This window comes from Hemiscyllium ocellatum, chromosome 39 (assembly GCF_020745735.1).
Source record: "Hemiscyllium ocellatum isolate sHemOce1 chromosome 39, sHemOce1.pat.X.cur, whole genome shotgun sequence".
Taxonomy (NCBI): Eukaryota; Metazoa; Chordata; class Chondrichthyes; order Orectolobiformes; family Hemiscylliidae; genus Hemiscyllium; species Hemiscyllium ocellatum.
Window position 1 is genome coordinate 23154387 of NC_083439.1, and position 12261 is coordinate 23166647.

The window sequence follows — 12261 nt, forward strand, 5'->3', positions numbered from 1 at the left end:
ATTTTCTATCTCCCTCCCTTACTGAATAAATGGGTTATTTTGGATACTTTCCAGTGTGATAGAACCTTTTCATGAATCTAGGGAAATTTGGAAAATTAACACCAACACATCCACCGCCTCTTTGAAGACTCTAGCATAATGTCTGTCTGGACTTGGAGACTTATCAGCCTGCAGCTGCATTAATTTGCTGAGTATCATTTCCGTCACCCTTGTAGTTTTGCTCCTGTCTCCCTTCTATTTCTTGATTTATGCTCATTCTTCTCTCTCCTCTGCCCAGAAGACAGAAGGGGATGAGATAGCCTAGTGGTATTAAATCTGTTCTGTTAATCCAGAAACCCAGGAAATTGGAGGGAAGGAAACTGCCATCCTTAGCTGGTATGGCGTATATGTGACTCCAGACTCACAGCAATGTGGTTGACCCTTAACTGCCCCCGGGCAATTAGAGATGGGCAATAAATGCTGGCCGAGCCAAAGACTCCCACATCCTGTGAATGAATGATAATGGGAAAAAAAAGCAGAATATTTATTTCATTTGCTTATTCTCTACTATTTTGTTGTGCATTTTCATTCTGTAGAGGGCCCAACACATCTGACCCATTGAGCTAGCTGTGACATTAGATAATATCATAGCTGATTTGACTGTGGGCTCAACACCACTGTCTTGTCTGTCCTTCATAATTCCCATCTTGTTGATGAAAAATCTGTGCAACTCAGTCATGAATATGTTCCGTGACATTCTCCACTGCTGTCTGGGATAGAGAATTCCAAAGACAGTTTCTTCCTCATCTCTTTCTTAAGGCAAACCCCTTAATTTTTATAATGTGCTCCTCTAGTTCTATATTACCTGCCAGGAAGGAGCACTGTCTATCGAGCCATCTCAAATCTTTTTGTTCAACATGTGTCTTTCCTGTTAGTTAAGCAATATTCTAACCATGCCAATATATAATCCCCCAACATAATGAATCTTGTGCAGTACCCTTTATGTGATATTTTTGAATGCCCTTTGGAAATTCACAGAGATTACACCTGTTGGCTCCCCTTTATTCACCCTGCTTGATACATCCTAAAGAGATTGAAAATAAATTTGTGAAATACCTTATAATGGATTGTAGCATTCTCTGAATGACTGACAGCCATAGGGCAAACTGGAATATAGTTTTGTGCTTCTTTCTCCTTCCTCTTTTGAATAATGGTGTTAAATTTGTGGCTTTCCAATCCCTTGGACCTTTCCTGAATGTCGGCATTTTTAAAAAAAATTGAAACCAATATCTCTGCACCCATTTTCAGTCTTTCTCTTCTCCTTCATTATTTTTGAGTCACCCTTTTCTGGTAATGAAGCATTTGTCCATCGCCTTGGCTACCACTAATATTTGTTAAAAGTCACAACACCAAGTTATTGTCCTACAGGTTTATTTGGAAGCACTAGCTTTCAGAGTGCTGCTCCTTCATCAGATTGCTGTGGAGCATATTCTGCGTTTTATGCTCCACAACCACCTGACGAAGGAGCAGTGCTCCAAAAGCTAGTGCTTCCAAATATACATATTGGACTATACCCTGGTGTAGTGATTTTGTTTTTTTACTTTGTACACCCCAGTCCAACACTGGCACCTCCAAATCATGACTAATTTGTAGCAGTGTACAGATTTTTTTTCAATTTGATGCCATCCTTACATAATTTAACCAAGGATAGTGCATCCTACTCATATTCCACTGAGAAAGTAAGGTATTATATCTTGGAGAGGTGTGAAATAGCTCCTTAAGCATCTGCTGTTGCTTATCTTTCTTTTTAATCTATTTTCCCATTTTGTTTCAGTCAACTCTGTCTTCTTACTCTTGTAATTACCTTTATTTAAGTTTAAGGCACTAGTTTAAGAAATACAGAATTTCACATTCAATATGAGGATGAAAAATATGTTGTTAAGAACACTCTCTTGTTTAGTTGATCTTTTACTATGGGATCATTAATTATGTCTCATTGGATACTTTTGAAGCAAAGTATGTGTTTGTCTGTTTCTACAGCTTTTCTTTTTCTGGAACAGTTTGGTGACCTGTCTTTAGAGGCTGTAGCTTGAAGAGCATCATGTTGCATCAAGCATGGTTGACCAGAACAATTTGTTGCTTTTTGCCGTTAAACTTATGGCAGAGGAAATCAACCTGTTTTGTCAACCTTATGGCCATTAAGTCCTGAACTGGGTTTCAAATCTACAGCTTCTGGCTCAGAGACAAGAATGCCACTTAATGCACCATAACACCCAGCTGGTTAGACATTACTGGGTCTAAAATAACTTTCTTTCTTAACTGCGACAGTTCCAGAAAGTTAGTTCTAGGTATGGATTACACTCTGAGAAGTTATGCTTCAGGCTAATTTGATTTGTCCAATCGCTGGACCGAAACTTCCTTTAATACAAGTCCTCATTATTTGTTGACTTACACTTTGACTTAAAGTGACAGTGCATAAACTATTTCAAACAGTGACTTATGTACTTTGCTTTTACTTATTTGTACCCAAACTGATTTAACAATTTGATTCTCTGAATCAATATCATTTCTTGTTTTTAATTTTGGCTTTTATTACTAAAGTCACCTCACCTCCTTTGCCTTGCTCAATTTCTGAAATGTCAAATACACTGAAGTTTTCAGGTCCAATTATGGTCACTTTGCAGGTAACGATTTGAATTTTTCAAAGTGGAGCAAAGCACCTCAGAAGGCTACTTGAAATTGAAATAAAGCAATTCAAAAGGACAATCAAAAATGCATTTGAGATGAATATCAAAAAGTTTCCAAACCTAAGGTGACCAACATTTAGAATGAATTTGGGGATTTGATAATGGAAGAAAAGCAGTGGAATAATTAGAAACATTTGGAAATTGTCATGAGATAATGGAAGATGTGTGAGCTAAAATAGTTCTTGACACGATCTTCATTGCATCTGTTTTGTGCTTCAAATCTTGGTCAGCATATTTTTTATGCTGGCCATGTGAGATGTTGGACAGATTAATCAAAGCAGTGAGTAGGAAACTGAGTCCACATAAGCTTCAATACTGAGAATGAAACTATAAATTTAAAAATTAGATTAAACGTTGACTATGAGAACAGACAGTATGTTTTTTTATATGCTACAATAGCCGATTAGGATTTTCATTTTCTCATATTATAACTCTTCTTAGATTTTTGGTATTTATGGAGTGATTTATATTTTTGTAATCTGCTACCTAGTAGACAGGCATGATATGAGTCCCAGTGGATTTGTCAGTTTTTGTTTTGGGACTTTGGTTCTTATTTGCTTCAGATTAAGAGTTAAAATGTTGCATGGCATTTTCTAACTCGTTTGGTCCACTTCCTGAGACTTGGCAGTGCCAGTGTTGAACTGGGGTGGACAAAGTTAAAAATCACACAACACCAGGTTCTTTAATGTCAAAGAACAGAAACCAACACATCCCATTCTAAAAGATGAAAGACTTGATCTAAAAATTGTTTAATGTATCATCACATCTCCTTTACACTGTACTCATTTGGCTATAAATTCTGTGTCATCTTATCATCTTCGCCACAACCACCTGATGAAGGATCAGCGCTTTGAAAGCTAGTGTTTTCAACTAAACCTGTTGGACTATAATCTGGTGTTTGTGTATTTTCTGAGAAATAGTTAAAACTACTTCGAGAAGTTTCACCATTGATTACTTGCATGGCAAGGTTAAAGGCACATTTACGTTCTGCTAAATTACAACTTGGGTAGGTGTTGTATGAAAATCTCCTGTGACCTTTCTAATGAGCATACTTTTATATTTATCTTTTCCTAGGTTCAACCAATGCAGCATCGAATTCTTTTTGAAGTGTTTGATGAAAACCGTTTGGTGAGTATAATGAAATTGCCACTGAAGTGGACAAACCCAACTCTTATTTTTATTTGTCTTCTGAATACAAAGGAAGGATGTCATTGTCTCACTTTTGCATTGTATGTTCTGATTAAGGTAATAATTCTGATTAAGATGATAATTGTGTCGCAAGTTCTGTAGCCATACAGTATTTCTGACTCAATGTTTCAGATTAATTTACATCTCTAATTACCATAGTGTTTTGATTTGTTCATGGGATGTGGGCATCATTGGTTATGCCAGTGTTGATTGCCCATTGCTCATTGTCCTGGAGAAGCTGCTGGTAAGCTAGTGGTCCATCCACATGGTGTTGGGATGAGAATTTTAGGATTTTGACCCAATGATAGTGAAATAAAGGCAATATGTTTACAAATCAAGATAGCATTTTCCTTGATGGGGACTTTGCAGGTGCTGATGTTCCCATATTTTTGCTGTCCTTCTCCTTCTTGGTGGTCGAGGTTGTGGGTTTATAAACTGCTATTGAAGAATCCTCAGTAAGTTACTGTAATTTGCGATACTGTTGTCACTGTGTGAGAGTCGTAGAGGGAGTGAAGATGGTGGCTGGATTCTTGAGTAGTGTTGAAGCTGCACCGATCCAAGCAAGTAAAGAGCAATCCATTAAACATGTGCCTTGTGGATGGTGGATAAAGGTTGTCTGTTACTCACTATTAACTAGCCTTTCACCTTCTTTTGTAGTCACAATGTTTATATGACCTCTAACCAGCTTTTGTAGCCACTCTAATTATATGGCTACTCCAGTTCAGTTTCTGGTCATTGGTAATCAACAGGATGTTGATTGTGGAGGATTCAGCAATGGTAAAGCCATTGAATGTCATGGGGCAATGATTAGATTCTCTCTTGTTAGAGATAATTATTGACTGACACTTCTGATGCATAAATATTAGTCGCCATGTATCAGCCCAAGCCTGGATGTGGCTCGGTATGGGCACAGAATCTTTCAGAAACAAAAACAGATATTGCAGAAAAAGCTCAGCAGGTCTGGCAGCATCTGTGGAGAGAAACCAAAGTTAAAGTTTCGGATTGAGTGACCCTTTACAGCATCCTCAGTACTTTTTATTTTTATTTTTATTCAGAATGTTTCAGTATCTGAGGAATCACAAGTTCCCACCTCTAATCTTATGATGGATACTTATTGATGAGGAAGTTGAAGATGCTTAGTTCCTTGCAGAACTCTTGCAGTGATATACTTGAACTGAGGTGATTGACCACCATCAATCACAGCCATTTTTCTTTGTGCTAGGTATGACTCTAAGAGTGGCGATTATTTTCCCGATTCCCAATGACTTCAGTTTTATGAGGATTCTTTGATGCCACATTCAGTCAAATGCTACCTTGACATCAAGGTCAGTCAACTGACCTCACCTCTGGGAGTTTAGGTCTTTTGAGGTCTGGAATCAGATGTAGGCCAGACTGGGTGAAGACTGCTGATTTCCTTCCCTAATGGACATTGGTGATCCAGATAGTTTTTTTTACAACAACCAAGAATGATTACATAGTTACCATTGGATTAATTTTTAATTCACTATTTTGTTGAATTCAGATTTCATTATTTGCTATGGCAGGATTTGGACCGATAAGCCTGAGCATGGATTACAATCGGAGTGACACTACCATCATGCTTCCCAGTTATTTTACTCCAAGCTTGAGTCATAATGGCACTTGGTCTAAAAAAAGGCATGCCATAGCAGTGTATGGCTTAGCATAGTTTATTTTTTAGTAAACAATGAAAATTTGTTAATTATGTTGATGCCTTTCCTGAGAATGTCCATTGGCTGTTCATTTCCTATGATAACAAGGATGTTAAAGTTCTACAGGCCTGTGACAGTCTACAGGTAAGTAGAATGCAGGATTTGACTGACCCTCCAGTTTTGCTTGATTTTCTGTGAGGATGCATTCAGCATCCACTTTGTTTCCTCATGATGGGAAACACTGCAAATCCACAAATTGACATTGTCAAGCACAGCAATGCATGGCAACAGAGCTGATTTTCAAATGAACTGCTGTAACATTTTTGCAAGTTTTAACTCCAACTCATTCTGTGTGATGCTCTGAGTAGTTATAGAATAATGTAACAAAGGAGGAGGCCATTTGACCCGTCATTTTTCTGCCAGTTCTTTTGAGAAGTAATCCAGTTTATCTCACTTCCCAGTATTTCCATTTAAATCCCTGTAATCATTTCTTGTTAAATATTTATCCAGTTCATTTTTGAGAACCACTATTGAATTTGTTTCCACCACCCTGTCACATTTCTGAAGTTACTGATTATCTATTAACAATTAGAGTGCCATAAACTCCAGTTACATAGAGACGTAGAAACAAAGAAAATAGGTGCAAGTGTAGGCCATTCAGCCCTTCGAGCCTGCACCATCATTCAATACAATCATGGCTGATCATGCAATCTCAGCATCCCATTCCTGTCCTTTCCCACAAGGGCCACACCCAGCTCCTTCTTGAATATATCTAATGAACTAGCCCCAACAGCTTCCTGTTGGAGAGAATTCTTCTGAGTGAAGGAATTCTTCTTCTTTTTAGTCCTGAATGGCTTCCCCCTTATTTTTGGAGAGTGACCTCCAGTTCTGGACTTCCCCAACATCGGGAACATTCTTCCCGCATCTAGCTTGTCCAGTCCCAACAAGATTTTATATACTTCCATGAGATCCCCCTTCATTCTTCTAAATTCCAGAAAATACAAGCCCAGTCTATCCAATTCTTCCTCATATATCAGTCCTGCCATCCTGGGAATCAGTCAGGTGAACCTTCCCTCTACTCCCTCAATTGCAAGAATGTCAATGTCAATCCTCAGACTAGTTCCCAATTCCAATGCTCATGTCAGCACTCCTCAAACAGCCTCACTTTTTCAGGGTGCCCTCATTAACGTTGCAGATCCCCCCCACCCCCCCATGTGTGTGCTCCCAAAAGTTTGGGATTTAATTTGGTATATTAAGATTTTGTTTCCATTTGAGAAGCTTGGTGCTTTTCTTCAAATCAGACATTCTAGTGTTTGGAACAGTGTATTTTGTCATTAGTAATACTGAATCTAGAATGAAGAGTGAGACTGAGAAACTGGAATGGCTGTAAATATTCCAGTTCAATGCAATGTTGAAAAAGCTGAGCTGGTGTGTAACAAAAATTCCTATGCCTTTGGCTGTCTGGAACTTTATTTAGGAAAAAAAAGTCCTGGAATCGAGAAGCATGATGCTAATTTTTTTTTCTACAAAGAGGGCATTGTTCTATCCAGATGCATTTTTTTATGGAAATGTTTTTGCAATAAAAAAAGGAGTTTGACCAAGCATTTATTTCTGTACAAAGAAACTACCTGTGGCTCTGGTGCACGCTGTTTAGTTAGGTTAGCTATTTTGTTTGCTTTTTGACTAAGTGCAAATTGAAATGCTCAAAGGGCCATTTTTAGTTTTATTTGCAGTTCAGAATAACTTTCTCACTTCTGTGCAGTGGTAGAAAATTTTCGTAAAAGGCATCTGTTAAAATGCCAGCAGAAAATGGTGTAGTTGTTACAGCTTTTGATTATAAGCAGTACATTTTTCCATTGTGCAGCCACTTTTAGCCCCTAAGGGCATTAAGATGGCCATTATACAGTTACCCAAACACTTGCTGTTTGACCGTGGAAAAATATTGCACGTTTTATTTCATCAAGCCAGCTGAATGGTCTACTATTCCTGCGTAGCAACTTGCAAACTGTTGAGTGTTGGGTTAATAAAGTATTATGTTAAGGTTTTAACTGGAATGTGTGAAGTGGCTAGTCATCTTATGTCATGGTTCCACACATTTAAAATGTCAAGTAACTTTACGTTCCAGGCCTTGCAAGATGTAAAATCTGTGTGACTTCACTCAAAGGACATTTTCTCTCGCTTGTAAAGTGTATGCAATATCATAGCCTGAGATGTTGGTGCAAAGCTGTCATCATGGCGGAACAATTTCTGATGTGTTACGATTGTACCTTTTATTACATGATTACAAGATGAAGAGGAAAGTATTTGAAAAATGTTTCCACTTAAAAATAAATTACTTATTCAGTGCTTTTGAATCTGTGCAGCTGATCGGAAAGCCACAGGAAGAAAAGAATGTAACTCCTTTGGCACAGCCACGAGTTTCAAATGTCAGAATGTGGCATTTCTGTGTATGCAGAGAAAGGTTTTTCCCGGTTAGTTGCACTGAACAGTCTTGACAAGCACTAGCAGCCCAGTACTAGCAGGATTTCAGTCCAGTGGGAGTCTAATAATAGTTTTATTTTTATTTTTTTTAAACAAGGATTTACTTCTTTTAAACGGTTTCTTCTTTTGGATTTCAATGTGTTTGGTTAAAGCAGGACTGAAAATGTGAGTTCAGAATTACTGTCTGCCAAAACAAAATGTTCTTATCACATTGAGGAACTGATGAAGGCAAATTGTATTTGACTGTAAATGCAAAACTATGGAGTGCTCTCGTAGTTATTAACAGTCGCTTCCTGTCTATTTCTCATATCCCTGAGGTTTTAACATTGTGGGTAATACTCAGAAAGCCTTTTGATTCTGAATTATGCTGGATGTCGCTCTTTAAAATTTCCTGTAATGCAATACTATGGGGTAAAAATACGATGTTGGTTCAGTGTAGGAGAAATGTTTGAAACTCCACTGCCTAAAGCAGTGCCACATATTTAGCTTGGTGCCGGGGACGAGATGTAATATATGAAACCGAAATGCAAGAAGATGTTGACTTTGGGTTGGATTCAGTCATTCATGCAAGTAAAGGAGATTTAATTGAAGCAAGGTTGGCTAGAATTCAAACAGTGTGCAGCAGCTGAGCTTCTTGTAAAGGTTGCTGAGTTTTCAGTGCTGTGGAAGAGCGTCTGCCTTTATTTCTAACCGTTAGAGACATTCATGGCTATTCAGACTTGCGGGAGGTATTCCTGCGATCATAGTTTATGCTGCTGGACATTTCTAACTTCCTAGGCTTAATAGCCTTGGTGCACTAATGACTGGAATGCTGCTTGTCACTTCAGCTATTTCTGCTTATCTACAGCTCCTGATGGTGACCGTATCGCATGTGGCAGTGCTTGCTATGATTGCCTTAAGCTTTCTCTGCAGAATGTGAGTTCTTAACCAGCTCAGATTCATTCCAGCCTAGGACCACTTTATTGTATTTCAAAAAGGAAGAATGGCCCGTCGTTTGCGATTGCATTTTGCAACCAGGAGGAGCAACACTGACCCACTGTCTGAAACTTCGGGAGAGGGCTTGGAGAGTAACATTTGTATGACAGTTGAGACTGTACCAGTAAACGTGAGAAAGAATGTTCACCAAGTGACTACAAATGAACCTGTGGTGGTGCAGACAGCATCACAGGGTGAACGTATCCTACAGCGCAGTTCTTCATTGTTTATACCACAGGTTAGTAACAGTGATCATCACCGCAAAAAAAGCTCCACGTTGCAAATATCACTGCAGTCCAAACAATCCAGAGGACAGTGTGAACCTAGTACTCGTACCAGCAACAATGGCAGTGAGGGTGGTTCATGCAATGCTGATATTTCTTTTGACCAAGAGCTTTTAGAATGTGCGGCGGGGTCCACCAAAGCATTGGTAAAGTTGCGGAAATCGAAGGTGCCATTGAGACGTTGTTCATCACTGGTGATATTTCCTCAGAGTCCATGTAGCACTCCGCCAGCTACACCAACAAGCCCAGATCCTTTTACAAGTGCAAGTAACAATCCCACACTAAATAGATTCCTGCCTTGCCCCCATGAACCAAATCAAGATGAAGATCAGGCTGTGTCTAAATTCAAAGAAGCAAGCGCATGTTTTGTTGCAACAGCAGTTAATGGACTGCGTTTGTCTAACCCAATTTGTGCTTCTACTGAAATTAGAGATATTAAGTCACTTCATTGTAATGGACAGCAACCTGGCAAAAATCGAGCAATAGATTATGGTGAGGACGAAGCAGAGTCTTGGGGGAAGGTGAAGAAACTGCAAAGACCTTCGAATCACATTCTGCACTTAAATTACCAAAGAACTCGTGTATTTGGAACAGAGACCAAGGAAGGACAAATTCAGCCTGAGTCGTTCATAAAGGAATTTAAGCAGAGTTCTTTAAATGCTGGACATACACATCACCCTAACAAGTTAATAAGGAGCACCTCTGTATGTTTACCTTCATTCAATGGTGTGATAGAAAGGGAAATTATAAATGGTCAAAATAAACGTCCGATCTTTCAAAGGAGCCATTCGCTTGAAGTTCCCTGTCAGTTGGTTTCCAGTTATCACTCGAAACCTAAGCAGTCAAAGGTTGGGATCCCTCATTTACAAATCCATGTAGCTCCCAGATCAGAGCAAAAGAGCTTTAATTCTGTGGAGGAAGTGACTGGAACTGTTTGGGGACAAAAGTGCAAGGTAAGCTAATTCAATGAGTTGGTCAGACAGGTTGCAACATTGAATTGTAAAAATTAAACTTATTTTGTAGATCTCTCCCTGTCTCAAAGACTTTGAATTAAAATAACATCAATTTATCTTATTTTCCTTCTACTTTTAGTACAAATTGTGGGTTGTTTCTTTAGAATTTAGTAACAGTTTTGTTAAACAGGGTGATTATTGTACTACAAAATGGCAGAAGTCCAAAAATTAAATTTCCTAGAGTTTTTAATTGTTTTAAAATTTATTAGCGATGATTGCAGACAGTTGTGTCCCAGTGTTGATTTACACTTTAGTTTCTAATTAAGGACAATTTAATGATTTATTAATCTATTTAGTGATACTGCTCAGATCTGAAGGTATGGACGGTATGTCTGCGAGTCTAAAGAATATTTGAAGCATGTTGTATATTCTATAGATATCCATAATATAAAGTTGTTTTCTGGCTGAAGAATATCTTTTACAGGTGGTTGTTAATGCAGAACAAATTTTCTTGTCTTTTAACTTCTCTTTTGGATGTTTTCACTAGCCTTCTGTAAGGAAAGTGATTCAGTTTAGGTAGGTGACTCTACAAAACTTAGTGTTCTGGGCAAGCACTTAGGTACAAAAGATTTTTGCTCATTTGATCTGCACAATCTATCAAATGTTAATATTGATATAATCTAAATCAAATATCACATGTTTTACTGCTAATAAATTACATTTTTGGATGAAAAGTTATTTATTCAGTAAGACACATGTGAATTTAAAATGTTTAGATTTTGCCACTTTGCAGGATAGTATATTTTGAAAGCAGATTAGCTAAATCCAACTTATAATGAGAGAACTGTAACCATGTTGTCTTAACACAACATCGTAACATTAATAACATACTTTAGGTAAGAACATCACGTTTCGATTTTTTTTATTTAGACCACAGTTGCACTTGAAACTGCATATCCCCTTTACTCTGGTAAATTTATCTTGGCTTTCAAGGTAGCAGAAAGGGGTATCCTTTGCAATTTACCTTTAGACATGCAAATTTGTTTCCTGCTGTTTAAAATGTTAGTTGTTTCATAAATAGGTGTAGGACTAACTAATGATTTCCCTTTCAGTGCCTCAGTTGTCTTCTCTAACCTCATTAAGCTCTGTTCCATTTAAAATGCATGTTACTTACCATACTCAAAACTGTTAGAATTGGAGTAGAAGTAAAAGTCAGTTACACATGATCATGTTTGGAGGAAAAGCAAGTCTGTAATTCCAGATGGTAGCTGTGTCAGAGCTAGTTGAATCTGTTTTGATTTATTTTAATTCTCCACTTTAATTCTCCACATTGATGCACTGAGTGCATGTATGTTGACTTTGATTTGTATGGAATTATTTGGATTGTTGAAATACACAGACAGCTAGGTTGTCCATTTGTTTCACGTACTTAATTAAAGCTTGGTTGCCTAAACATAGCAGAGTGTAAACCTGATTTAAATATATTGCGCCCAGAATATTTCATCAGACTCCAGATAGTCTGGCCTGGAATACTGTTATGGAAGGTCTGAGTTCAAATATAACAACCTGATATTAGAGTAGTGGTGGTCACTGCAGCCATCTGTACACAGCAGACATGAAATTGGATCAGACCATGGTTGAGTTTTGTTGTGCTTGCAGACGTGAAAGGTCCACATGTTCCTCTTTCACTTGGGTGCTGCACTTCAGCAACAAGGTATCAGATATCCCACTGTCTATAATTAACATCTTGTTAAAGGGAACTTTTGAAATCCATGCAAAAAGATTTAGAACATAGAACATAGAAAAATACAGCGCAGTACAGGCCCTTCGGCCCTCGATGTTGCACCGATCCAAGCCCACTTAACCTACACTAGCCCACTTTCCTCCTTTTTTGTGACAAATCTGTCGCTCTTGGATCCTATAATTGTCTGAATCCTAATTATCATTTCTATAACAATAATACTAAACTGGAGGAACAACAATA

At 38.1% G+C, this 12261-nt stretch overlaps 1 protein-coding gene across 2 annotated transcripts in view; it reads left to right on the plus strand.

Annotated features, from left to right (window-relative positions):
• LOC132834428 (E3 ubiquitin-protein ligase NEDD4-like) overlaps positions 1–12261 on the plus strand; it is a 159058-nt gene that overhangs the window by 55096 nt on the left and 91701 nt on the right. For both annotated transcript variants that reach the window (XM_060853363.1, XM_060853364.1), the window contains exon 5: positions 3801–3854. In XM_060853363.1, the coding sequence (XP_060709346.1) occupies positions 3801–3854 (54 nt within the window). The remainder of the gene's footprint in view (positions 1–3800; positions 3855–12261) is intronic.